The sequence below is a fragment of the Pristiophorus japonicus genome, chromosome 8, assembly GCF_044704955.1.
Source record: "Pristiophorus japonicus isolate sPriJap1 chromosome 8, sPriJap1.hap1, whole genome shotgun sequence".
In the NCBI taxonomy this organism is placed as follows: Eukaryota; Metazoa; Chordata; class Chondrichthyes; family Pristiophoridae; genus Pristiophorus; species Pristiophorus japonicus.
In genome coordinates this window covers 100,131,703-100,159,082 of record NC_091984.1, presented here as the reverse complement: position 1 = coordinate 100,159,082, position 27,380 = coordinate 100,131,703, and the positions used below count along the sequence as shown (strand labels likewise).

The 27,380-nt window shown below is 43.4% G+C and overlaps 1 protein-coding gene across 1 annotated transcript; it reads right to left on the bottom strand.

Moving 5' to 3' along the window:
- Nucleotides 1-903: 903 nt before the first annotated feature.
- On the bottom strand, nt 904-27,131 carry tor3a (torsin family 3, member A). Its single transcript, XM_070888243.1, has 7 exons — nt 26,949-27,131; nt 18,041-18,167; nt 13,295-13,417; nt 11,976-12,241; nt 10,824-10,999; nt 1,764-1,888; nt 904-1,151 (listed from the first exon to the last, which is right to left on the bottom strand). Exons 1-7 carry the CDS (start codon nt 27,129-27,131, stop codon nt 904-906), a joined length of 1,248 nt encoding a protein of 415 aa, XP_070744344.1.
- Nucleotides 27,132-27,380: the final 249 nt, after the last annotated feature.

The window sequence follows — 27,380 nt, the reverse complement described above, 5'->3', positions numbered from 1 at the left end:
TTTTATCTTAAAAATCAGACCTTTGATATCTGATTTTCATGCTTAGAAATTTCAAACACCATTTAACAAAACTGGACACGTTGTGAATAACCCAAAGGTGGCTGCAAGCATGTTGCATGCACAATCACGCCTGCAACACTGCAACAATGTCCCAGTAGTATTGCACTTACAATTTACATGACAGAAAATATTTTATATTCCCACACAACTATAAAATATAGTTAAAATGATTATAAAATATTTCTTTCTCTGTTTCACTGCACCATGTAATTGTTACTGCTGCTTCCTTTCACCACCAGGTTAAGCAGCCATGGTCACTATCAATTTATAGCTCTGATTTCCAGTGGATAAGGGAGGCAACTCCCCTCTGCTTGCAGGAGAGGGAAAAGTAAACTTGTGTGAGGAATGCCAAGATTTTGTTGAAGTTCACCCCCGTTTTGAGGATTTGAGTGACAGCCAGTGCTGGGTGTCGCTGGTTGGAAAGCATCTGGGCTGGTGCCTAGAAGCTTCTATATAAAAGAAAAGTTGTATAAATAATAAAGGTATGAATGCCATATGCATCCACCTGAAGTTTTCAATCACTACAGATACCAGGCTAACAAACCTACCCTGTTAATACTGAGAAAAATGAAAAGAACAGATTGCCACAGCAATACACACATAGAATGGTCAAGACTTCAAATGTTTCACTAGAGATTCGGGTAACCAGAATGCAATTCTCCGTGTCCTTGAATTAAGTTAAAGCGCACCTTTATTCTCTGTTCCATGGGCCAGATTTCAGTCTGGCCCACAGGAGGTGTAAGGCCAAGGCTTCTGTTAAGTATTAGACAGTTTCTGTTTGATGGGGCTTCGTGTTCCATTGAAATACTTCACTGTGGGTTGTCTCGTCTACTCCTTAAAGCTTCAGGGCAGAAAGAAGTTGACCCGTTGTGAGACCGATTTGCAGCCCTGTGCGGAGAAGAGTTTTTCCTCCTTTGGAAAATACAGCATTCCCTTAGCCACTTCATCCAGGATGTCGACCTCATATTTGATTCCTCTGGAACGAAGAGCATCACGCACACACAACTTAACATGCTTGTACTCCAGAGGTAAGAACGGGATGAAGAAGTCGATGAGGTTCTCGTTCACAAGGCCAGTCTGTGCAAATCCCCCTGGAAACAGGACACAAGAAAGATTAGGAATTCTTCCCAATCGTTTGCCTCTTTTGTGACTTTATTGCTTCATTGGTCGAGCTGCTGGTGTCACAGATTCACTTCATTTACACTGTGGGATGGATTTGGAATGGTGTCAGGAATACTGGATACTTACATTCATAACTTTACAATTTTGATGCTGACCTTTCCTGATGTCAGGGGAAGATCCCTACAGACCAGTAATGTTAATATTTTGCTGGCGTATGTGGCCGTGGCCGTGGCCAGAATGACATGGTGGCCCTATAGCTGGTGGCTATTTACCACTTGTATTTGTTACTGCCATTGAGTTGACTCTGGAAGCAGGAATTAAACCTTCTTGATTCTCCACATAGCCACCCTTCTAACCACTACTACACTTCCTCTCACAGCCTGATTCTCTCCTTGAAATGCTTTCTTGCCCAGTTATCTATTCTATCATTCCAATTGCCTAACTCTCTCGTCATATCCCATTGTTCCATTCCCCTCCCAGGTCTGGTATTGTCACCACTGCCCATTCCCCAGAATTACTCGGCGTGTTCCTCTGTCTTATTGCTTTTTCATTCACCCCAATTCTTCCCCCATATAATTTACCTTTCGAGGTTGCAGCTTCTCTTTGGATCCGGTGCTCCAAGTCTTCCATAGTAATCTCTTCTCGATTTTGTCCAGCTTGCCAAAATTCCAATGTCACCCTGTTTATGGAATTTCCTGCTATATTACTAGAGAGCAGAGGAATGTTTGAACATAATTAACATGTGATATTACTGTGAAACACAAAGCTGGTGTCAGAGTTTTACATTGTACATTAAATCAGTAACAAGTTACCAGCCCAACACAACTTGTGGTAGTATTTATTTTTGATTTGTTTTTGTTTTAGCAGTCAATTTAGATGTTGATAGTTTTCATAAGAACACAAGAAATAGGAGCAGGTTATAAGGCCTCTTGAGCCTGTTCCGTCATTCAATAATCTTCGACCTGAACTCCATTTTCCTGCCCGATCATATATCTTGATTCCCCCAAAGTCCAAAAATCTCTTGCGTATATTTTTGAATATCCTCAATGACTGAACATTCACAGCCATCTGGGGCAGAGAATTCCAAAGATTCAAAACACTCTGAGTGAAGAAACCTTAGTCCTAAATGACCAACCCCTAACTCAAGACTCTTTCCTTGTCACCAATGTCCAAAGACACTAACTGAAGTAATTATGATTGGGGATGAATTTTTGTAGCAACTTGTAGTCAATATGGATTGGACTCATTACAGTCAGTCGGTCTATGTGTCCTGAGAATGAGGCTGTACAATGAAGCAAGCACAATGTGCCACTTCACACTGAACAGAGTCCAGCCTATGTCAACAAGATGGAAACGGCATACCTCAATGGCCAAAAGTTCCCACTTGTGTCTGACTATTGCATTGATTTAAACTCTGTACAGATTTACATTTAAAAACTAAAAGCCCATCATTTCAGTTCATGAGTTGCAAAGGTTACTGTACAATGCAGTATTTTATATTGAAGTCCAGGACTTGGGCAATAAACGGATAGAAAATTAACTTAATATTTGTTTTTCAAATGAGGGGGAATTGTTTTTCATCTGACGAGATAAAAACTCATTCACTTGGCAGGCTGCCCTTGGGACACATACAGTTACACAATTGGGAGATGTGGCAATAGTTTACAGAAGTAATTTTTCCCCTCTCTCCATTAAATGGCACAATAACTGGGTACCGCATGCAAGAAATAAGTGGGACGAGGATCGATATCTCACAATTATCAATACGTTTGCTGGGAAAATTAAGACTTGGAGAAATTGTAGTGAGTAACAGCTGGCAACTGATCTCCTATGTCTTAATTATGCCCCAGAACCCTGCTTCTAGCAGAACGTAGAGACAAGATCTGGAGCCCGACTATGTTTTGTAGAGGACTCTGAGTTCTTATAATGCATGGAGGAGGCATTTCTGGAGGTTTAATCATGTGACATTCTGACCAATGTTCCCTCTAATTTATTTTTGGATTGCATGGCCCATTCACAATTTTGCGTATGCGCAAAATTTAAGATTGCAAAAGCCGGTCCCGAGCTGTGCCAGACTGGCAGACCGCGGTGCAGCCTCAAGGGAACCTTGGTTCTGACCAACCACATTGTCCCTCTCTCCGCCGAACCCCCAACCTCCATTCTCCCTCTTTTCCCTGACTCCCATTCATTCTCCCTTCTCCCTATCCCCCAGTCTCCCCCTTGAATCTTTTCACGTAATTTCCAACCGGCTGACAGCATCAAGACAGCTCTGGTCAAAGTCATCAGTTACCTCCAACATGACTATGGTGCACTCCCGCTCCTCAGTGTTTCCATGGCGACAGATAAGGTCAATGACTCTTTCCTCCTCCATTTTCTATGCTCTGTATACTTCCCTCTTCCTTGGCAATTCCCTACCATGGTTCCACTCTTAGCTGCTGCAAGGCAGCTAGTACATCTCCTTCAGAAGCTTCTCCCACACTTGCACAATCACCTTTGGTGTGCTCTAAAGCTTCATGCTTTACTTCTCCTCTTCCTCTTTTGCATGTTTCGCTTCAGTAATAAATGGAGTGAATTCCTGCTGCGATTTGCCTGACTGTCCGTCAGAACTTTAGCAGAAGAGTACAGAAACCCCAGGAAAACAGCAGGAAGACATTTATACTGTTTTTCTGGAGTATCCGTGACTCTTCCACCGAAGTTACAGCGGATGAGTGGGAGAATCTCAAGAAATTCGCTCCAAATATCCACAACCATAGTGTTAGCTACCATACATGAGCTAATGACATCCAATAATACCTCTCCGCCATCACTCTTGGCCCAATGACTGTCACTGTACTGCCGATTGCCTCTGCAATATCATCAATGAGCCCAGTGTTCTCACTCAACATTGGTTGACTGAGGCCTTCCTTATTGACTTCCATCAGATTGTGCACACCTCATGCGCCAGTTCCTATCCCATTAGGCTGAAACTGACTGTAGGCAACCTCTGTCCTGCTCAACCCTGACCTTGGCTTGATACCCACAACCAGTCCTCTATGTCCTACTTTGCTGCCATCACTGCTCAAGTCCTTACCCTTCCTAGCTTGATTCTTCCTGAGGACCTCCCAAGCTCTGCTCTACATAAACTCCAGCTCATCCATATGTTAGCTGCTTACATCCTATCCCATATCCTCATCTCCTCTGACCTCTCTAACCCATTGACTCCCTATGTCCAGTGCATTCTTTCTATAATGCTGGTCCTTGTTTTAATTCCTGCCATGGCCCCACTGCTCTCTAACTTTGCAACTGTACTTTGTGTTGCCTGCCCCCACCTCTCCTGGGCTCTTCATCATTGATAGTGGCTGAGCATTCATCCATCATGTCTCTGCATTTTTGTCCTGAATCTCTGTGCCTTGTTACTAGCTTCAAAATTATTCTCAAAATCTACCCTTTTGACCGTATTTTCAGAAATCTCCCCTAATTCTCTCGCTCATTTTCTCCCTTTGATTCCCCCCCTGAAGTGGGGCTTTTGAGCTCTGCTATAATTAAAGGGTTAAGAATGGGTCTCGGGACTAAAAAGAGCTAAATAGGCTTTTGTCGTAGTAGGCTTTCTACGTTGCTTAAAAGGCAGAAAAGATAACGCTAAGATTAACATGTCAGAATGATTAACTGTTACAAGCTGTGTAACCTGAGTACAATTACAAATAGCCAAACTGTTGAACCACAGGAGGCCCAGAGAGGCAGCTAAACCGAGATAGGGGTCAGAAGTAACACGTTGGAGAAAGTCCATCTGATATGAGACACAGGCGATGATTGACTAATTCCCTTTCGCGTCACACAATCAGTCGGGCAGTCCGGGGAGCGTCGAGAGAGGCGGGAGTTGGCGAGAGGCAGCGGCCTATAGAGGCTCAGCAGTCGGGCAGTCCGGGGAGCGTCAAGAGAGGCAGTGGCCTATAAAGGCTCAGCAGTCGGGCAGTCCGGGGAGCGTCGAGAGAGGCAGTGGCCTATAAAGGCTCAGCAGTCGGGCAGTCCGGGGAGAGAGGCGGGGCTTGTACAGCTCCAGCTGGGAGAGAAAGCAAAAAAGAAGTAGAAAGAAATCAAAAGGTGATGTCACAGCCAAGGGGGTAAGTGATTGGCTGGTGATTGGGGAGCAGCTTTTCTTTTTCTTTTTTATATCAGTTAGTAACTTTTAACATTGTTGTTGCCAATTTAAGTGTATCTAAGGGTTAAGTCATGGCAGGAGAGCTCGGTCACGTGATATGCTCCTCCTGTACCATGTGGGAACTCAGGGACACTTCCGGTGCGGGAAGTGTATCCGCCTCCAGCTCCTGACGGACCGCGTTGCGGAATTGGAGCTGAGGGTGGATTCACTCTGGAGCATCCACGATGCTGAGAATGACGTGAGTAGCACGTGTAGCGAGTTGGTCTTATCGTAGGTGAAGGGTCCACAGCCAGATAGGGAATGGAAGACCAGCAGGAAGAGCAATGCAAGGAAGGTAGTGCAGGGGTCCCCTGCGGTCATCCCCCTGCAAAACAGATACACCGTTTTGAGTACTGTTGAGGGGGATGACTCATCAGGGGAGGGCAGCAGCAGCCAAGTTCATGGCACCATGGCTGGCTCTGTTGCACAGGAGGGCAGGAAAAAGAGTGGGAGAGCAATAGTGATAGGGGATTCAATTGTGAGGGGAATAGATAGGCGTTTCTGCGGCCGCAACCGAGACTCCAGGATGGTATGTTGCCTTCCTGGTGCAAGGGTCAAGGATGTCTCGGAGCGGGTGCAGAACATTCTAAAAAGGGAGGGAGAACAGCCAGTTGTCGTGGTGCACATTGGTACCAACGACATAGGTAAAAAAAAAAGGGATGAGGTCCGACAAAACGAATTTAAGGAGCTAGGAGCTAAATTAAAAAGTAGGACCTCAAAAGTAGTAATCTCGGGATTGCTACCAGTGCCACATGCTAGTCAGAGTAGGAATCGCAGGATAGCGCAGAAGAATACGTGGCTTGAGCAGTGGTGCAGCAGGGAGGGATTCAAATTCCTGGGGCATTGGAACTGGTTCTGGGGGAGGTGGGACCAGCACAAATCGGACGGTCTGCACCTGGGCAGGACCGGAACCAATGTCCTAGGGGGAGTGTTTGCTAGTGCTATTGGGGAGGAGTTAAACTAATTTGGCAGGGGGATGGGAACCAATGGAGGGAAACAAAAAGGAGACAAAAGCAAAAGACAGAAAGGAGATGAGGAAAAGTGGAGGGCAGAGAAACCCAAGGCAAAGAACAAAAAGGGCCACTGTACAGCAAAATTCTAAAAGGACGAAGGGTGTTAAAAAACAAGCCTGAAGGCTTTGTGTCTCAATGCAAGGAGTATCCGCAATAAGGTGAATGAATTAACTGTGCAAATAGATGTTAACACATATGATGTGATTGGGATTACGGAGACGTGGCTCCAGGATGATCAGGGCTGGGAACTCGACATCCAGGGGTATTCAACATTCAGGAAGGATAGAATAAAAGGAAAAGGAGGTGGGGTAGCATTGCTGGTTAAAGAGGAGATTAATGCAATAGTTAGGAAGGACATTAGCTTGGATGATGTGGAATCTATATGGGGAGAGCTGCAGAACACCAAAGGGCAAAAAACATTAGTGGGAGTTGTGTACAGACCTCCAAACAGTAGAAGTGATGTTGGGGAGGGCATCAAACAGGAAATTAGGGGTGCATGCAATAAAGGTGCAGCAGTTATAATGGGTAACTTTAATATGCACATAGATTGGGCTAGCCAAACTGGAAGCAATACGGTAGAGGAGGATTTCCTGGAGTGCATAAGGGATGGTTTTCTAGACCAATATGTCGAGGAACCAACTAGGGGGGAGGCCATCTTAGACTGGGTGTTGTGTAATGAGAGAGGATTAATTAGCAATCTCATTGTGCGAGGCCCCTTGGGGAAGAGTGACCATAATATGGTGGAATTCTGCATTAGGATGGAGAATGAAACAGTTAATTCAGAGACCATGGTCCAGAACTTAAAGAAGGGTAACTTTGAAGGTATAAGGCGTGAATTGGCGAGGACAGATTGGCGAATGATACTTAAGGGGTTGACTGTGGATGGGCAATGGCAGACATTTAGAGACCGCATGGATGAAATACAACAATTGTACATCCCTGTCTGGCGTAAAAATAAAAAAGGGAAGGTGGCTCAACCGTGGCTATCAAGGGAAATCGGGGATAGTATTAAAGCCAAGGAAGTGGCATACAAATTGGCCAGAAATAGCAGCGAACCCGGGGACTGGGAGAAATTTACAACTCAGCAGAGGAGGACAAAGGGTTTGATTAGGGCAGGAAAAATGTAGTACGAGAAGAAACTTGCAGGGAACATTAAGACTGATTGCAAAAGTTTCTATAGATATGTAAAGAGAAAAAGGTTAGTAAAGACAAACGTAGGTCCCCTGCAGTCAGAATCAGGGGAAGTCATAACGGGGAACAAAGAAATGACAGACCAATTGAACAAGTACTTTGGTTCGGTATTCACTGAGGAGGACACAAACAACCTTCCGGATATAAAAGGGGTCATAGGGTCTAGTAAGGAGGAGGAACTGAGGGAAATCCTTATTAGTCGGGAAATTGTGTTGGGGAAATTGATGGGATTGAAGGCCGATAAATCCCCAGGGCCTGATGGACTGCATCCCACTTAAGGAGGTGGTCTTGGAAATAGCGGATGCATTGACAGTCATTTTCCAACATTCCATTGAATCTGGATCAGTTCCTATCGAGTGGAGGGTAGCCAATGTAACCCCACTTTTTAAAAAAGGAGGGAGAGAGAAAACAGGGAATTATGGACTGGTCAGCCTGACCTCAGTAGTGGGTAAAATGATGGAATCAATTATTAAGGATGTCATAGCAGCGCATTTGGAAAGAGGTGATATGATCAGTCCAAGTCAGCATGGATTTGTGAAAGGGAAATCATGCTTGACAAATCTTCTGGAATTTTTTGAGGATGTTTCCAGTAGAGTGGACAAGGGAGAACCAGTTGATGTGATATATTTGGACTTTCAGAAGGCTTTCGACAAGGTCCCACACAAGAGATTAATGTGCAAAGTTAAAGCACATGGGATTGGGGGTAGTGTGCTGACATGGATTGAGAACTGGTTGGCAGACAGGAAGCAAAGAGTAGGAGTAAATGGGTACTTTTCAGAATGGCAGGCAGTGACTAGTGGGGTACCGCAAGGTTCTGTGCTGGGGCCTCAGCTGTTTACACTGTACATTAATGATTTAGACGAGGGGATTAAATGTTGTATTTCCAAATTTGCGGATGACACTAAGTTGGGTGGCAGTGTGAGCTGCGAGGAGGATGCTGTGAGGCTGCAGAGTGACTTGGATAGATTAGGTGAGTGGGCAAATGCATGGCAGATGAAGTATAATGTGGATAAATGTGAGGTTATCCACTTTGGTGGTAAAAACAGAGAGACAGACTATTATCTGAATGGTGACAGATTAGGAAAAGGAGAGGTGCAACGAGAGCTGGGTGTCATGGTACATCAGTCATTGAAGGTTGGCATGCAGGTACAGCAGGCGGTTAAGAAAGCAAATGGCATGTTGGCCTTCATAGCGAGGGGATTTGAGTACAGGGGCAGGGAGGTGTTGCTACAGTTGTACAGGGCCAGGGAGGTGTTGCTACAGTTGTACAGGGCCTTGGTGAGGCCACACCTGGAGTATTGTGTACGGTTTTGGTCTCCTAACTTGAGGAAGGACATTCTTGCTATTGAGGGAGTGCAGCGAAGGATCACCAGACTGATTCCCGGGATGGTGGGAATGACCTATCAAGAAAGACTGGATCAACTGGGCTTGTATTCACTGGAGTTCAGAAGAATGAGAGGGGACCTCATAGAAACATTTAAAATTCTGACGGGTTTAGACAGGTTAGATGCAGGAAGAATGTTTCCAATGTTGGGGAAGTCCAGAACCAGGGGTCACAGTCTAAGGATAAGGGGTAAGCCATTTAGGACCGAGATGAGGAGAAACTTCTTCACCCAGAGAGTGGTGAACCTGTGGAATTCTCTACCACAGAAAGTAGTTGAGGCCAATTCACTAATTATATTCAAAAGGGAGTTTGATGAAGTCCTTACTACTAGGGGAATCAAGGGGTATGGCGAGAAAGCAGGAAGGGGGTACTGAAATTGCATGTTCAGCCATGAACTCATTGAATGGCGGTGCAGGCTAGAAGGGCCGAATGGCCTACTCCTGCACCTATTTTCTATGTTTCTATCAGCAATTATGCACGCAGGCTATGGGCCAATTAAACGACATAGGGGGGACTGTGCACGGGGCTGACATGCATCGTTAAATGTATAAAAGATTGTTTGGAACTTTGTATCATCAGAGAAGCCTGGCTACAGACAAATGAGCAGGAGATTTCCCCACCGATGCAAATAAAGACTATTTGAATCTTTGAACCCACATCTGGTGTTGTTTATTTTAAATACTCCATTACACCCCCGTACCCACACACAGACCAGTAAAGTTTCCCGAGCTGTTTCATTGTGAAAGTGCAAGTTGTTGCATTTGTGACTCGTAACCAGCTCGGAACATCACAGATCGGCCTGTTCCTGTCTTCGGTCAAATTCCAGCAGGAATCATTAAATGGCATTTAGGAGTGGGAACCTTGCCTAATTTTTCCTAAAGGCAATTCTAACACCCCTCACTATTGCACCAGCAGAGGAGGTTTTTTCTGGTACATTAGTTGGTTGGGAAGAAAGGCAAATGAAGTTGAGAGACTAGTTGAGCCAGAAGGTAAGTAGAGGCAGGAATAAACGAGTGTGTGGAAGTAACTCAGGACCTGAACATGCTGGTGAACTACTAGGAATGGCCACGCAATCAGCTGCAATAACATCGACCTGGGTCGTTCCACATCTACAGTTTTTTAAAATGAGGTTGTGACATTTAAACTACAGTATTTGATCGTTGTGCAACATTTGCCAATAGTAAGTTTGATTTGAGTTGGCAGTTTCCAGCAGTCGGGGTTGTGAGCTGTACAGAGATATTGGTGTTGGACTTTTGTGCAATGTTGGGTTCATTTGGTTTGATTTTGTTTGCTGTAATAAGTATGAAATACAGAATTGGCTGAAATCACTGAACAACACTGCAGCTCAAAGATAAACCTTCCCTTCCCCCATGTCTAGCAGACTCAAACTGGTCATCCGTTTATAGCTCACCCACCAGCCCATGTTAAACACGTACACACAGATTGGCTGAGTGTTCCCCTGCTACCTTCATCTACCTAGGAGTTACCTAGAGCTACCTTGAAGCTAACCCAATAAACAACAGCATGACGACTGGCTCCTTCCAATAGCTACATATGCAATCGCATAATATAGGTTGAAAAACAACATCCTTCAAAATCTCAAATATAACAAAACAGTATTCTCCAGTTCAGGAAAGGAGCCTAACATTGCACAAGTAGTCCTGGAATCTGAAAAAGACTCTCATGGGCCCATTTATATTAGAGCAGAGACCGTCCTGATTTTGGCAATGCTGCCCTTGCTGCTGAATGAACCAAAGTGTTTTTTTTTTTAAAAAGGCTTCTGCAGTGGTAGCTGTGACTGGTAGCACTGGGTCCTGCCTTTTTCCGGCTGTCAACTGATTGATTAAGCTACATGACTATTTTATCTTTAGATTACCTTAAGAAAATAAACATGGATTTTCTGAAGTCCACCCCATCCACATGGTCATAATGGTCAATGTAAGGCTTGATGGCATCAATAAGGCCTTGATGTAGCTTTTCTGCCTCATCAAATATAAACAAAGATCGTTTGCATTGTTGTACAGCTGTCAGAATGAACTGCTGGAGTTGAGCCTGAAAGAGAGAGGGTAAATAACTGTGGGGTTCACAGCTTTTGATATTTCAGGGTTTTTTTTCTCCCCTTATCCTCTTTCTTACATCATAGTCCATTTTCTGCTCATGCATCCTCACTCAAGGAGGAACAGTATGAGTGACCCAATCCATCATGACTGCCATCAACACCATTCAAATATAGCATGTCAGACTAGTGACGGTAGTCTCAGTATATAGAAAATAGGTGCAGGAGTAGGCCCTTCGAGCCTGCACTGCCATTCAATGAGTTCATGGCTGAACATGCAACTTCAGTACCCCATTCCTGCTTTCTCGCTATTGATCTGAATGACAGATAGACATTGAGACTTGAACGCTCACCCTTCAGGAATCAATTACCTGATTATCACATTAAATAATACATTTGAAATTAGTGTTGGCATTATTCCATTTCAATTAGTTTTAAATTACTTTATAACCAAAAGGCTTTCAACTCTGTTAAACACAGATCTAATTGTTCAAAGTAACACAAATTAGGTCAAATTTTTCCCTTCTCCCACCCAGAGAAAGACATATATTTGGCCTGAGTGAGATATCCGCTACACTTTTTGGCAAGCTTGGCAGGCCAAAGCTTATGTTTACCAAATATGTTGTAGTGCCTTGAGATGGTCAACCCACTAGGGCTGATTAGAAATGTATAAATATGATAGATGTAATCTTTGCATATGGCCAATCCCCACTGTTTAATAGCTTCTAGCAGAAACAGAAAACTTGTTATTTTAATCTTCTCCACTATTCCAAGGTTTTACTAGGTGACCATGCTGTTCAATTGTAATGCTTTCACTTTCCCCAGTTGTGCCCTATCAGTGATACTGATGAGAACAAGCAGTTCACATCTTTTTTTGGCTGGCAGATTTGAATGACATTGAGCCGATAAATATGCACATAGCATATGGTTGAGTGAATTGGGTATCCATTCATTCGGTTCAGCACTGCTTACCTTGTAAACGTCAACCAGGTTGGCATGTGGAAAGTGGAAGGGAGCAATGTAGAAATGCACACACTCACTTCTTAGCCCATCTCGGTACAGGTTGTCCGCTATCATTTTTGCCACAAAATTCTTGCCAGTACCGGACCAACCATGGAAGGAAAGCGCCAGTGCTTTCTCTGGGTTTTTGGTTGCTAAGAAACCTTTCACCGCTTTCACTACGACCTCCTTGGCCACATGCTGTCCATGTAACTTTTTGCTGAGATCATGGTCAAGCCCTGATTAGAAAACACACAAAAACAAATCTTATTGTACCTTTCCATTCCTACCTTAGAGGCAATTCCGTTCATAACATGTTTATCTAAATGGAATATTATGTGACTCAAGGTGAAGGTGATACTGGATAGGGAAATGATACAATGTTCTACTTCCATCCAATAACAGTAACAAGATTGACAAGTCAGGTAGTGTACTGGCCGCAGTTAAATACAAACCTCCCTCCCCAACAAGTGCCTGAGAATTTGCACTAATTTACCAGTTACATCATGCTCCTGCATACCAATGTAGCTAACTTGATCCTAACCAACGTCCTATTCAAGAGCCAATGACAGGAACAGAGACTGGAGTGATGGGACATGGATCTGCCACACAGCAAGCACCTGCTTTCAATCTTGCTACTGTGGGCAGTTGCACATAGCGCGAAAGAAAACTGGTTCTAATTTGATAAAACAAGGAACAGGTCCGTTGAGCCTCATTACTTTTTGCTGTTCCTAAAATTTCTAAGAACGATTTCAATGGCATGAAAAGTGGGATAGACCTAGCTCCTAATAGCATTGCCTAGCCACCTTTTACTGAAGAGCAAGAAAAGGGGATGGAGCAGCACAGGAGCCCCCAGCTCAGTCAACAGCCCACAGTCAGGCAGCTTATGAACAACAGTCTCGAGGCACATGGAGCTGTAAGTCTGTTGAGGCCCACAGTTGAAGGAGAGGCGGTACTCCTCCGGATATATTATGAGCACTAATGCACTTGGCCACTAAGCCCACTTCAACCCAATTGATGTGAATACCTTAGCTGGTGCAGTCTGGAATCCATACCAATGGGCACAGTGTCAGTTATTTGCAAGAAGCTCTGCTCTGACTCGACCCCAGGCCAGAACATGTTCTCCAACACAAAGCAAAAGATCTAAATCTCATAAAACATAAAACACAGAGCCCATACTCCTTACAGCTGAAGGACACCAAACACGGTTTGATGCTAAAGGGGTCCTACTCGGGGATGTTGGGCTGTCTCCTCCATGCCTATAAACACTGCACAAGTCAATTCTTATTTACCTGTGATGTTGTTGATTAGCCGGCAGTCTCCCGACTCACAGCACTCATGCACACTGCAGTACCAGCTCAGTATCTCCTGATAACCATCCTGGATTAAGAAGGACCAGGCCTCCAAAGTGTTTGCTGAAATCAAATAAGAAAAATGTTTTACACTAGTAAAGAGGAGTGCTTTGGGATTGAATCTTTGTGAGCATCTTACAAGCCTCTTTATTTAAAAAAACACTCAAAGTCACCAGAATAACACTTTCTTAGTGCAGTATTGTTTGAGGTTATTGTTACATACAGTGAGCATTCTGCACAGTTCTCCACATAATTTTCAAAGCTGGCATGGTCAGGCCTTTCTCTGGTAGAATGAGGCTTATCCTGAGAATGGCAGATAGGTGAAAGGCTGTGGGTGGTCCTCAATGGGGGGGGTTGGTGCTTTTCTGGCCCTCAGTTGATCCCAGACTCTCTAGTTCAGGGTAGAGAAGAGAATAGTCTTTCACCTGCACAAGGTGACCCACTCCTCCTGATACTTCCCCAGCTCCAGCTTCATAATCACTCAGGCTGGAAAAGATCCCACGGTGCTTTATTCATGTTCTATGTTGGAGGAGAGGGTGCAGTTTACTTGCACATTTTCACTGTGACTTTCTGCATTGTGTTACCAGGAGGGAATACAGTTCTGGTGCTGCCTTAAAGGGGAAGCATTAAAAACAATAGAAATAGGAGCAGGAGTAGGCCATTTGGCCCTTTGAAAGCCTGTTCCGCCATTCAATATCATGGCTGATCTGATCTTGGCCTCAACTCCACTTCCCTGCCCACTTCCCATAACCATGGACCACCTTATCATTCAAAAATCTGTCTCTCCACCTTAAATATCTCTACCTTAAGCCTTCCATTTACAGCTCCATTCACTGCAAGATGGTTGTGGGAGCATCAACAAGGGCACAGATTTTCAGATCTGCCTCTGAAGGTATGGCTGGCAGAAGTCAGTGCCGAGAGAAACGATCTCATGGGCACTATGGGCAGGAAGCCCGATGGTGCAGGGTGTGTGGAGAAAGATGGCAGAGGAAGTCAGTGAAACTTCCAGCACCCTGACAACTGCCACACAGTGCTGAGAAAGTTTCAGTGGCCACACAAGGGTGACCGCTGCTAGAGCCTTCATTCACCTACTAACTTCTCTCAGCACCTGGGCATCAGGGGAACTCAATAATGCAAAGGGAAACCATGCCAAACACCTAACTAGCATCCACACGCATCAGCCACTCTCTTGACTCTCTTTATTTGCCACAAGGGCTAGACTTCAATTCTCATCAGCATGGGATAGTGAGTATTGCCACTCATACTTTTCCAATAGGGTCTTTGCTTCCTATTGAATTGGCGTCCATGTTTCCTACATTACTACAGTGACTACACTCCAAAAATACTCTATTGGCTGTAAAGCGCTTTGAGCCATCCGGTGGTTGTGAAAGGCGCTATATAAATCCAAGTCTTTCTTTTTCTTTTTATAGAGGAAAAGCTGACCTACAATCAGTGCCAAAGAAATACCACTGGAGGGGGGCCACCACCATGGAAGATCCTGAGCCATCTGGGCAGCAGGGGATAACAAGGTTGGAGGCAGGCTGGCAGCGGAAGGCTGATGAAGACAGAGCAAAGCTCATCAAACCTCCTCTCAGCTTCATGTGCTTTCTCAGAGTATCGTGCACCCTTGCACTCAGCTTGCAGGAGGAGGGCGGCCACTCAACGATTTCCCAGACACTCCTCTTCATAACATGAAAATAAAGGGAAATCCACGTCTTGAGTGATGGGCAGTACTTTGAGCAGAGCTGAATACAAGTGGCAGCAAAAGTCGTGACTCCACCTCAAAGTGCTTTAAAGAAAGCTATGCAGGCAGGCAAGGAAACCCCACCATTCAAATGGCCTCCCCCATGTTGTATCTATCCCAGGGATATGTTCTGCACAGGAATGGATCTTCAGAGCTGGCTATGCCCCCTTGACTCTAGTGGGTCATAAAGAGGACTGGAAATGTTTTTGGAGGAGAAAGCAGCTGGAGTTTTTTCGGAGCAAATTTGAGGTGGTAGTTTTTTTCCCATTAGTTCTGGGATGCAGGCATTGCTGGCAAGGTCAGCATTTATTGCCCATCTTGAGCCATTCTGTTCTTTTTATCACCCCAAATCCACCTCCCCAAAAAAGCAGTAACTCGGGGGAATTCCCCCACGGACACAGACACATATCCAAGGACACATCTCTGTGAACCTGGCAGTCTAAGTAACAGGTTACACAGCCCTTTGCTGGAGATTTTAAACAGTATGAATTTCAGTTTTGCATTGTGTGAATTTTGGAAATGGCTGGCAAGTATAAACACAACCAGACTGGTTCAGGCTGATGCATTGCCACAAGAGGAGGTTAGGCTGCTACATTGGGGTGTCCTCATTTCACAATATCCATCCCCAGAGTATGTGTCAGCCTCCATGTACCACTAGCTCTTCATCACAGAGCAGGCCAACTGATATTCTGTGGACAATGACCTGAACTTAAATGGATCACAAACTAATAACCTACATACATCAACTGAAAATGTAGGGACCAAAACTTGGTGGCAGCCGGGGACTGAGGGTGGGGGTGGGGGCAATTGGATGAATTTAATTCAGCTCTGTACAATAATAACTGTTAAACTTATTTTTATTTAATGATATATGCAATAATCTTTTTGCAAGGCTTCGTAATTGCAAGTTGTGTGAAACAAACTTGAAGTCTGATATCCTTGACTTTTATTAATCAGAGTCCGCTCAGTAAAGGAGAGAGGGGAACTGTAAAAGAATTTGCATGAACGCAGCTGGGTTTTACATTCACCATTTTTGTCTTCAAATCTGGTAAATAGAAACATAGAAATTTACAGCACAGAAGGAGGCCATCTCGGCCCATCGTGTCCGCGCCGGCCGACAAAGAGCCGCATGGCCCTTCATCAGCAGCCCTAAAGGTTACATACAAACCCATGAACAACAGTTACCTGTGAATCATAAAGTTGGTAAACTGCAAATCGTTACAGAGGAGGGAGAGTTGTGGACTCCAGTTTGACTGTAGAGGAGGAGTTTTACAATGTACAGAAAGTTTAACTTTTTAAGATAAAGATTAGAAACCGTAAGATATGAATAAAATAATACCGAGTAACATTTTTATCTCTCTCTTTCATTCTATGCAAATCTCTGACTGAAGACCTTTAGTTAGTAAAAAATAGATCTTTAAAAAAAATAAAAGAACCAAAATGGCAGAGCGGTAACAGGACCAAGCTCTTTAAATATTAACATAATCATGAACACTGACAGTGAAACACCCTTTCCATTTTTATTACAATAACCGCCCAGAAACGACTAGTTGCCATCAGCCTTGTAAAAGATGGATTTTTGTTTGATATTCGAGATGTGGATGACACTAACAATTTATTGGTTATCCCTAGATGCCCTGAGAAGGTGGTGGTGTGCCTTTCCTTGAACCACTGCAGCCTGTGGTGATGGTATTCTCATAATGGTATTAGAGAGAGGATTCCAGGATTGCTACAATTTAGATGAGTAAATAGCCCAATAGTTTTACATACCATTTTTGTCATGATAAATGGAACAAAATTGTGTTTTAGTGACAGAATAATGTGAAAGATGTCACTCTGATGTATGTTGATAAACAGCAAGAAGAAACATCAATGCTCCTCAAACAGCCATGAGAAGAAGGATTAGTTAATTTGTTTGTGTCAGTCTTGATTGAGAGGGAAATGTTGGCCTGGAGATTAAAATAACTCCCTACTCTTCCGTAAATAGTGCCTGAAAAAGTGGACAGGACTTTGGTTTAATGTTGCATCTGAAGGACGGCACCTCTGACAACACAGCACACGTTCAGTATTGCACTGGGGTGTCAGACTGGATGATGCACTCAGGTCCTAGTGTGGGACACAAACCCTCATATTCCTGGCAATCACAGTCAACCATGTCTTGAAAACTTAGTGATCATTCAATGGAACGGAGCACTCTGGGTGTGCTCTAGGAAATGGATTAACCATTGCATGAACTTTATAGTTTATAGCCTATACTAAATGTTCGAGTCAATTCCGGGCATAATGATATTAACTGACGTAGCTTCACTTGCTGTTTCACTGCATTGGAACCCTTTAATTTAACTTACTCTACGGCATCCATTATCCTCTATGTAAACAATCAATCAGATTGCAGTCTTAAAATAATTTCTGGGAATCGTATGATTTGATTACAGCCTGTAATTCACTCCCAAATAATCATTTTTTTCTCTAAATAAACCACCTGAACCAGGGGTACGGTAGCTTAGTGGTTACATTACGGGACTAGTAGGCCAGAGGTCGGGACTAATGAGCCAGAGACGCGAGTTCAAATCCCACCACAACAGCTGGGGAATTTAAATTCAGTTAATTAAATAAATCTGGAATAAAAAGCTAGTATCAGTAATGATTGTCGTAAAAACCTGTCTGATTCACTAATGTCCTTTATGCAAGGAAATTTGCTATCCTTTCTTGGCCTATATGTGACTCCAGACCCACAGCACTATGGTTGACTCTTAACTGGCCTCTGCAGTTCAAGAAAGCGGCTCACCACCACTTTCTCCAGGGTAATTAGGGATGGGCAATAAATGCCGACCTTGCCAGCGTGAACACATCTCATGAAACAATTTTTAAAAATCACAGTCTGTAACTCAGTTCCAGGAGATCATTCATTCTCCATGCATATCACATTAATTTTTACTCACCATTCTTCTTTGAGATGTCTGTCAGCTCTTTAGCCTCACAGTCTGAGTTCCAGATCTGACCAGGAAGGAAGTGAAAAATCTCGGAAAATGTTCCCAACTGCTCCTGGAATATGTTTCCCTTCACCACCTGCCACCACCAGAACAGTGGGAGCCATTGGAAATTCATTGGAGAGGAACAGAACGCTTTAAGACCTGAAGCGTAGAGCTTGTGGGGATTAGGGACGAGGAGAGAAAAGGAGAAAGCTCCCTCTACCAGTAGCTGCATTAAATACTTTTCATTCTTTGCTAATATTTACCTTTAACAGCATCTTTTGTTAACCACATGACTTACCATGCTTAGACTAGTGACCCTTATCAAGCCAGGCATTTTTCCAATCTATCGGTGCGATAAACTAGTGTTTACTTTAGATGTGGGAGAAGCTAGTGTGTGGCAAAGGTTGCATATACCTCATATTTAGCTTATTTTAATCAACTTTTGACACATCTAAGTAAAGAGGTATAAGAAGTGTATATGAGATTTCCAGACAGTTTTCTCTGTTCTTTTCCTGAAGACTTTGACTCTTCCTAGGCTGTGCCACACTGGGGATAATACACATTCCCAGACTGTGTCACACTCGGGATAATACACATTCCCAGGCTATGTCACACTGGGGATAACGTACATTCCCAGACTGTGTCACACTGGGGATAACGCACATTCCCAGACTGTGTCACACTGGGGATAATACACATTCCAAGACTGTGTCACACTGGGGATAACACACATTCCCAGGCTGTGTCACACTGGGGATAACACACATTCCCAGACTGTGTCACACTGGGGATAACACACATTCCCAGACTGTGTCACACTGGGGATAACACACATTCCCAGACTGTGTCACACTGGGGATAATACACATTTCCAGACTGTGTCACACTGGGGATAATATACATTCCCAGACTGTGTCACACTGGGGATAACACACATTCCCAGACTGTGTCACACTGGGGATAACACACATTCCCAGACTATGTCACACTGGGGATAACACACATTCCCAGACTGTGTCACACTGGGGATAATACACATTCCCAGACTGTGTCACACTGGGGATAATACACATTCCCAGACTGTGTCACACTGGGGATAACACACATTCCCAGACTGTGTCACACTGGGGATAATACACATTCCCAGACTGTGTCACACTGGGGATAATACATATTCCCAGGCTGTGTCACACTGGGGATAATACACATTCCCAGACTGTGTCACACTGGGGATAATACACATTCCCAGACTGTGTCACACTGGGGATAATACACATTCCCAGACTGTGTCACACTGGGGATAATACACATTCCCAGGCTGTGTCACACTGGGGATAATACACATTCCCAGACTGCGTCACACTGGGGATAACACACATTTTCGATGGTAAAGTGACTGGAATCTCCGAGGAAGTACAGCTGCCCGCATTACAATGGAGCAGCATGTCAAGGAATTGAGCCAACATCACAGATCACAAAATTGAAGATTTAAGTGGTTTATTAGTGTCTGGTAAAGCCTAATTTGTTCATCCTTGAAAAACCATTTTTTCATTACCCTCTCTGTTAAGGGTGGCTTCATTCTGTTGATTTCAGTTATCGCAAGATAATTACAGATGACGAAAGCTGTTTGTCCAATCTGAGTTCATCCAATCAGAAGGACCCTAAGCCTCTCCCCTCCCCCCACCTCCCTCCAATCTGAGTTCATCCAATCAGAAGGACCCTAAGCCTCTCCCCTCCCCCCACCTCCTGTAGCATCCTATCGTTTCTTAAATGATTCTAAGGTTGTTGCCTCCACTACTGTATCCAGAAGTTCATTCCAAGTGTTGATCACTTTTTATTTAAGAACTTCCTGATATCAGTCCAAAATTTACCTTTACTAGTTTGAATTTATAAACTCTTATCCTATTCAGGCAATATAGTTTAATTTAATTTTCTAGATTTACCATTTAAATATCATTGATTATCTTTAATACCTCTCTAAGATCACTTCATCCAAGGCGGAAAAGCTCAAGTCTCTCGCATCTTTCCTCATAACTCTGACCCAACACTAGAATCAGTCTTATGGCTCTTCTCTGCACTATCACCAGCACTTGAATGTCTATCTTATGCATTGGTGACCAGAACTGGACACAATGTGATCTGACCAGAGGACTGAGCAGTCTGATCACAACTTCCTCTGAATTATGTTCTACTCTTTTAGCCACATCGTTCAATATACTTTATTGATTTGGCTTTATTGATTGCTGCTGTACATTGATTGGACATGTTTAGTATCAAGTCTACTAAGACTCCTAGATCTCTCTCAACATCATTCTTAGCTATTCAACACCATTCATGGAGTATTTGTGGCACTCCCCTCCTCCCGCTATTTTCCCTCCCTATATGAAGCACTTCACATTTGTCTGCATTAAATTTCATCTGCCATTGTCCTTCCCACTTGCATATCATTCCATAATTTATGATTGTGCATCTTCTGATTCTACTGCTCTTCCTAGTTCGCTGTCATCTGCAAATTTGATCAATTTGTTTTGATGTTTCTGAAACAGGTTATTAATGTAAATTAGAAACAGTCGTGGTCCTTACATGAATCCCTGAGGCCAACAAAACTCTTCGAAATACCTTCGGCTTTCTTCCCATCACCCAGTTTGTTATTCATTCCCACGGTTTCCCAAGGCTCAGAAGATCAAGATGTAGAATCAGTTTGGGTGGAGATAAGAAGTAATAAGGGAAAGAATTCACTGGTGGAAGTGGTCTACGGGCCCCCAAACAATAGCAACACTGTGGCACAGAGTATAAATCAAGAAATAATGGAGACTTGTAAGAAAGGTATCACAATAATCCTGGACGATTTTAATCTTCATATTGATTGGACAAATCAAATTGGCAGTGGTAACCTTGAGGAAGAGTTCATCGAGTATATGCGGGATGGTTTCTTGGAACAATACATTGTGGAACCAACCAGGAGGCAAACTATTTTAGATCTGGTAATGTGTAACGAGTCTGGATTAATTAATGATCTTGTAGTGAAAGGATCCTCTTGGGAAGAGTGACCACAACATGGTAGAATTTCAAATTCAGTTCGAGGGTGAAAAAGCTAGGTCTCAAACTAGTGTCCTGAACTTAAATAAAAGTAATTACAAAGGTATGAAGGCAGAGTTGGTTAAAGTGGACTGGGAAAATAGATTAAAAAGTGAAAGACCGTAGAAATGCAGTGGCAAACATTTAAGGAAATATTTCATAACTCTCAGCAAAGATTTATTCCAGTGAGAAATAAAGATGCTAAGAGACGGATGAACCATCTGTGGCTAACTAAGGAAGTAAAATGGTATCAAATTGAAAACAAAGGCATACAACGTTGTGAAGGACAATGGAAGGCCAGAGGATTGGGAAATATTTAGAAACCAACAAAGGATGACTAAAAAAATGATAAAGACAGAGAAGCTAGCATATGAGAGTAAACTAGCAAGAAATATAAATACAGACAGTAAGAGCTTCTACAGGTATATAAAAAGGAAGCGTGTAAAGTAAACCTTGGTCCCTTAGAAGATGGGACTGGAGAATTAATAGTGGAAAACAGGAAAATGGCAGAGACTTTGAACAAATATTTTGTATTGGTCTTCATGGTAGAGGACACTAAAAATATCTCAAAAATTGATAATCAAGGAGCTATTGTGGAGGGGGGGGGGCCTTAAAACAATCATGATCACTAGAGATAAAGTACTAGGCAAACTAATGGGACTAAAGGTGGACAAGTCCCCTGGACCTGATGGCCTGCATCCTAGCATCTTAAAAGAAGTGGCTGCAGAGATAAAGGATGCAATGATTGTAATCTACCAAAATTCCCTGAATTCTGGAGAGGTCCCAGTGGACTGGAAAACCGCAAATGTAACACCTCTATTTAAGAAAGAGGGAGACAGAAAGAAGGAAACTATAGACCAGTTAGCCTAGCATCTGTCATTGGGAAAATGCTGGAGTCCATCATTAGGGAAGTAGTAGCAGGACATTTAGAAAATCATAATGCAGTCAAGTAGAGTCAGCATGATTTTATGAAAGGGAAATCATGTTTGACAAATTTGCTAGAGTTCTTTGAGGATGTAACGAGCAGAGTGGATAAAGGAGAACCAGTTGATGTTGTATATTCGGATTTCCAGAAAGCTTTCGATAAGGTGCCACACAAAAGGTTACTGCACAAGATAAAAGCTCACGGGGTTGGGGGGTGATAATATTAGCATGGATAGAGGATTGGCTAACTAACAGAAAGTCGGGATAAATGGGTCATTTTCAGGCTGGCAAACTGTAACTAGTGGGGTGCCACAGGGATCAGTGCTGCGGCCTCAACTATTTACAACTTATATTAATAACTTGGATGAAGGGACCGAGTGTAACGTAGCCAAATTTGCTGATGATACAAAGATAAGTGGGAAAGCAAGTTGTCAGGATGACGCAAAGAATCTACAAAGGGACTCTACAAAGGCTAAGTAAGGGATCTACAAAGGCTAAGTGAGTGGGCAAAAATTTGGCTGATCGAATATAATGTGGGAAAGTGTGTGGTTATCCATTTTGGTAGGAAAAATAAAAAAGTAAATTATTTTTTAAATGGGGAGAGATTACAAAATGCTGCGGTACAGAATGATCTGGGAGTTCTTGTGCATGAAACGCAAAAAGTTAGCATGCAGGTAGAGCAAACAATCAGGAAGGCAAATGGAATGTTGGACTTTATGAGTTTATAGGATGGAGTACAAAAGCAGGGAGGTCTTGCTGCAACTGTATAAGGTATTGGTAAGGCCGCACCTGGAGTACTGCGTGCAGTTTTGGTCACCTTACTTAAGGAAGGATATACTAGCTTTGGAAGGGGTACAGAGACGATTCACTAGGCTGATTCCAGAAATGAGGGGGTTACCTTATGATGATAGATTGAGTAGACTGGGTCTTTACTCCTTGGAGTTCAGAAGGATGAGGGGTGATCTTATAGAAACATTTAAAACCATGAAAGGGATAGACAAGATAGAGGCAGAGAGGTTGTTTCCATTGGTAGGGGAGACTAGAACTAGGGGGCACAGCCTCAAAATACGGGGGAGCCAATTTAAAACCGAGTTGAGAAAGAATTTCTTCTCCCAGAGGTTGTGAATCTGTGGAATTCTCTGCCCAAGGAAGCAGTTGAGGCTAGCTCATTGAATGTTTTCAAGTCAAAGATAGATAGATTTTTAACCAATAAGGGAATTGAGGGTTACGGGGAGAGGGCGGGTAAGTGGAGCTGAGTCCACGACCAGATCAACCATGATCTTATTGAATGGCGGAGCAGGCTCGAGGGGCTAGATGGCCTACTCCTGTTCCTAATTCTTATGTTCTTATGTTCTTATTTATTGCAAGGGGGATGGAGTATAAAAGTAAGGAAGTCCTGCTCCAACTGTACAGGGCATTGGTAAGACCACACCTGGAGAACTGTGTACAGTTTTGGTCCCCTTATTTAAGGAACAATATATTTGCATCGGAGGCAGTTTAGAGGTTCCCGAGGTTGATTCGTGAGATGAAGGGGTTGCCATATGAAGGAAAGGTTGAGCAGGTTGGGCTTATACTCCTTGGAGTTTAGAAGAATGAGAGGTGATCTTGTTGAAAGATCTAATATTCTGAGGAGGCTTGACAGAGTAGATGCAGAGAGGATGTTTCCCCTCATGGGGGGAATCTAGAACTAGGGGGCATAGTTTCAGAATAAATGGTCGCCCATTTAAAACAGAAATGAGGAGGAATTTCTTCTCTCAGAATCTTTGGAATTCTCTACCCGCAGAGAGTTGTGGAGGCTGGGTCTTTGAATATATTTAAGGCGGAGATAGACAGATTTTTGAACGATAAGGGAGTCAAGAGTTATGGGGAGCGGGCGGGAAAGTGGACTTGAGGCCAGGATCAGATTAGCCATGATCTTATTGAATGGCAGAGCAGGCTCAAGAGGCCAAATGGTCTACTCCCCCCAGTTATGAGCTTAAGAAATAGCCTTTTGTGTGGAACTTTGTTAAAGGCTTTTTGGAAGTCTAGACATAATCACATAATAGAGCTTTCGAAAGTCCACTTGGGTTGTCACTTGCTTGAAGAAGTCAAGGAGGAAGATTTTCCCTTTCTGAATCCATTTTGACTGCTGTTTGCTGGGATATTATTGTATTGTATAAATCCTCAAGTTTACTCCTGCTGTTTTATTTATTTATTTCACACAGAACTGAAGTCAGACTATTAGGATTTGTGTCTGCTTTGAGCTCTTTTAGCTTATCTTGATATGTCTGTAGTTTGTGTCGTCCAGGGGTACTACAATTTCCAGTTCACAAATGCTGATAAAGGCTGTTCTATTAAATAAAGTGTTTTTCTTTATGTTTCCAATCGGTCAGCATACATAACTTATAAAATGGCAATCAACTTTAAATACATTTGTTCTGAGGTTAAACCCAAATAATGTGGTTAAAAAGCCAACAGAATTTGTGTTAATTTATTTTTGCTTCAAATTTCTAAGCAAAAGGAAAATAATTTGATCAGGGCAAGACTGAATCATATATTTATTGGCCAAGGTGAGCCACTTAGGTGGGAGTTATCATTGTGGAGGATAAATCGGAACCCTGCCATCTTGCAGTAGCTTCTCTATGCCTCACTGTAATGGGCTTGTATTAATGTCTGTTAGGGAAGGAAATCTGCCTCAGCCAGAAGGAACATTTGCAACAATGGGCAGTAATGTAAGAGGCAGTGAATCAACATGCTTCATCTTCTGTGATTTGACAGGAATGTACCAGGGAAGGAAAGCAGTTGTTTGGTTTGATGGAATAGTGAATAATGTGGCAAAGTAGCAACAATCCCTTCAGAAAGTGGGGGAAGGCAGAAAGAACAGGAACAAGTGTTGGTGGGATCATGTTTAGAAGTGGTGAAATACGATCTGTTGAATATGCAGGTCAGTGGGTAACAAGGGGAATCCCATCATGGTTATTGGGAGGGAGGTGGGGGAAGGAAGGGGTCGAGGGCTGAAGGACAGGCCAGGGCAGTAATGGTGACCATGAAACTACCGGATTGTTGTTAAAACCCATCTGGTTCACGAATGTCCTTCAGGGAAGGAAATCTGCCATCCTTACCTGATCTAGCCTATATGTGATTCCAGACCCACAGCAATGAGGTTGACTCTTAACTGCCCCCTGAAATGGCCTAGCAAGCCTGTCAGTTGTACCAGAACAACCCAAGGTAGCACACCACCACCTTCTTGAGGGCAATTAGAGATGGGCAATAAATGCTGGCCTTGGCAGCGATGTCTACATCCACGAATGAATTTAAAAAAGTACAGACTTGGTCAAGGATCATGTCAGTCGAGAGCTGAATTCCCAGCCAAGACATTTTGGAAGTTCTACCATTAGTTAGACGCGGTATTTGTTTAGTTAGTGGGAGTAATCACGCCTTCTTCGTACATGAAGTGCAGCAGATGGCAGCAGAGAAAATACAAGCGAGACAGAAAAGGAATGGAGTATTGCAGGAAGCAGGGTGGGAAGTATAATCCAGGTTGTTGTGGGAGTCAGTGGGCTTGAGGTATGAGTCAGTGGCAAGCCAATCCCTGGAAGTGGAGAGAAGTCTAGGAAGGGAAGAGTCAGTTGACCCAAAAAGGTAAGAGAGGGATGGAAATTTGAAGAACAGTTAGTGACATTGTCTAGATCAGGAAGCAGCACTAACAGTCAATGTGGCAGAAAAGTCAGGGAGCAGACCAGAACAGGACAGGAACAAAGGGCGGGCTATTCATCGCGGAGGTCTCTCGAAGATCGGCGGGGGGCAAACGGACAACATACGTCGCCAATCTGGGCAGCAGCCGGCGGGAGCTCTCATTCTCAGCGGCAGAGGCACTTGCTGCCTAACCAAGGATGAACTCGGGCCCACGGAGGGTTGAAGACCTGAAAAAAAAAATCATCAGTAAAAAAATTAAAAAACTATCAGAAGACCTTCAGGGGACCCCATCCAGGTAAGTCGCTGTGGAAAAAAAATATCTAAAATGTTCACTCACCTTTTTTTCAGGGTCTTCATACTTACCGTTGGGGACAGACCAGCTTCCTCATTCTGGCACCGACTCCCACGTCCCAGTATTTCAACAACACACCGTCTCATATATATTCCAACAACTTAAAACGTACCTTAACTATTTAAATTTAAAACATTCTCCAGTGCTTCTACTCCGTGCTCGGGAATAGTTTCATTATCTTTAGTTCCCCTTCAGTATGCCACCCAACTGGCCAGTCTCAAAGAGTCAACCTGCACACTTAGCAACCTATTCACCCACAGGGACAGCACACCTGATCCTGCTCCTATCTTCCACAATAACCACAAAGGCACATGTCTAATGGTCTATTACAGCCATCAGCAATGAGAAAGCTGATATTTTCCATTCCATTACCTGCAGTTCTGAGGCCAGTAATATCCCAACTGCTGCCGAGCTGGAACTCATGGACTCTGGGACCTTCCGTCTGTCGATCTCCAGTCCTTACTGGAAAAACTTCAACCTTGGGGAAGCTTATACATACAGTTTTGTCTGTTTGCAACTAAACATGCACATACCTGGGACTGTCTGGTCCACAGTCGGTGTCCTCTGCACTCTGCGGCAGCAGTTGTGATTTTCACTCTGAATTTGCTGTAATAAACAATTACTCCGCACCACAAATGTTTTGTTTTTGAGAGCGCCTCCCTGCCCTGTGCTCGTCAGCATCTGGTCCCCATAGATCATCTTTAATTGTTTGGAAGTCGGAATTATTCCTAAACTGGAATTCGTTATGTTTTATTTACACAATTCCTGGTTAGCACGTTGGTATAAAACTCCTGTTATTTGAAGTTTCATTTAGCCTCTGGGCATAGTGCATGTGGTTATGCTTACTGCCACAAGCAAGTTCAGGCAGATGATCCTGACATAGCCAACCTTATAAGCCTGTTTCATGAACTGCACTCTTCCCACGCATATGTTCTCACAGATCTTCACGAGATATACATAGCTTACAAACTCTTCTGGGGGCAATATCGAATATGGCAATTCCTCTGCAGATGTTGCCTTACTCTCCATTGTGTTCCTCCTCCTCCTCCTTTATTGAAATGAATAAAGGAATGCCCATTGGGAATACCATGCTGCTGACTCAGACTTGTTCCTTTGTGTGTGTGGGTAGAAATTTTCCAGTGGTTTGACCAGTAAATCCACCTCTGAACAGGTTCACTAAAAAAAACACTGCTCCAAAATATCACTTCAAATTCCAGAAATCATTCTTGAAAATTTCTCCATGTTACAAAGTACATTTTAACTTGCCCTTGAAGCATT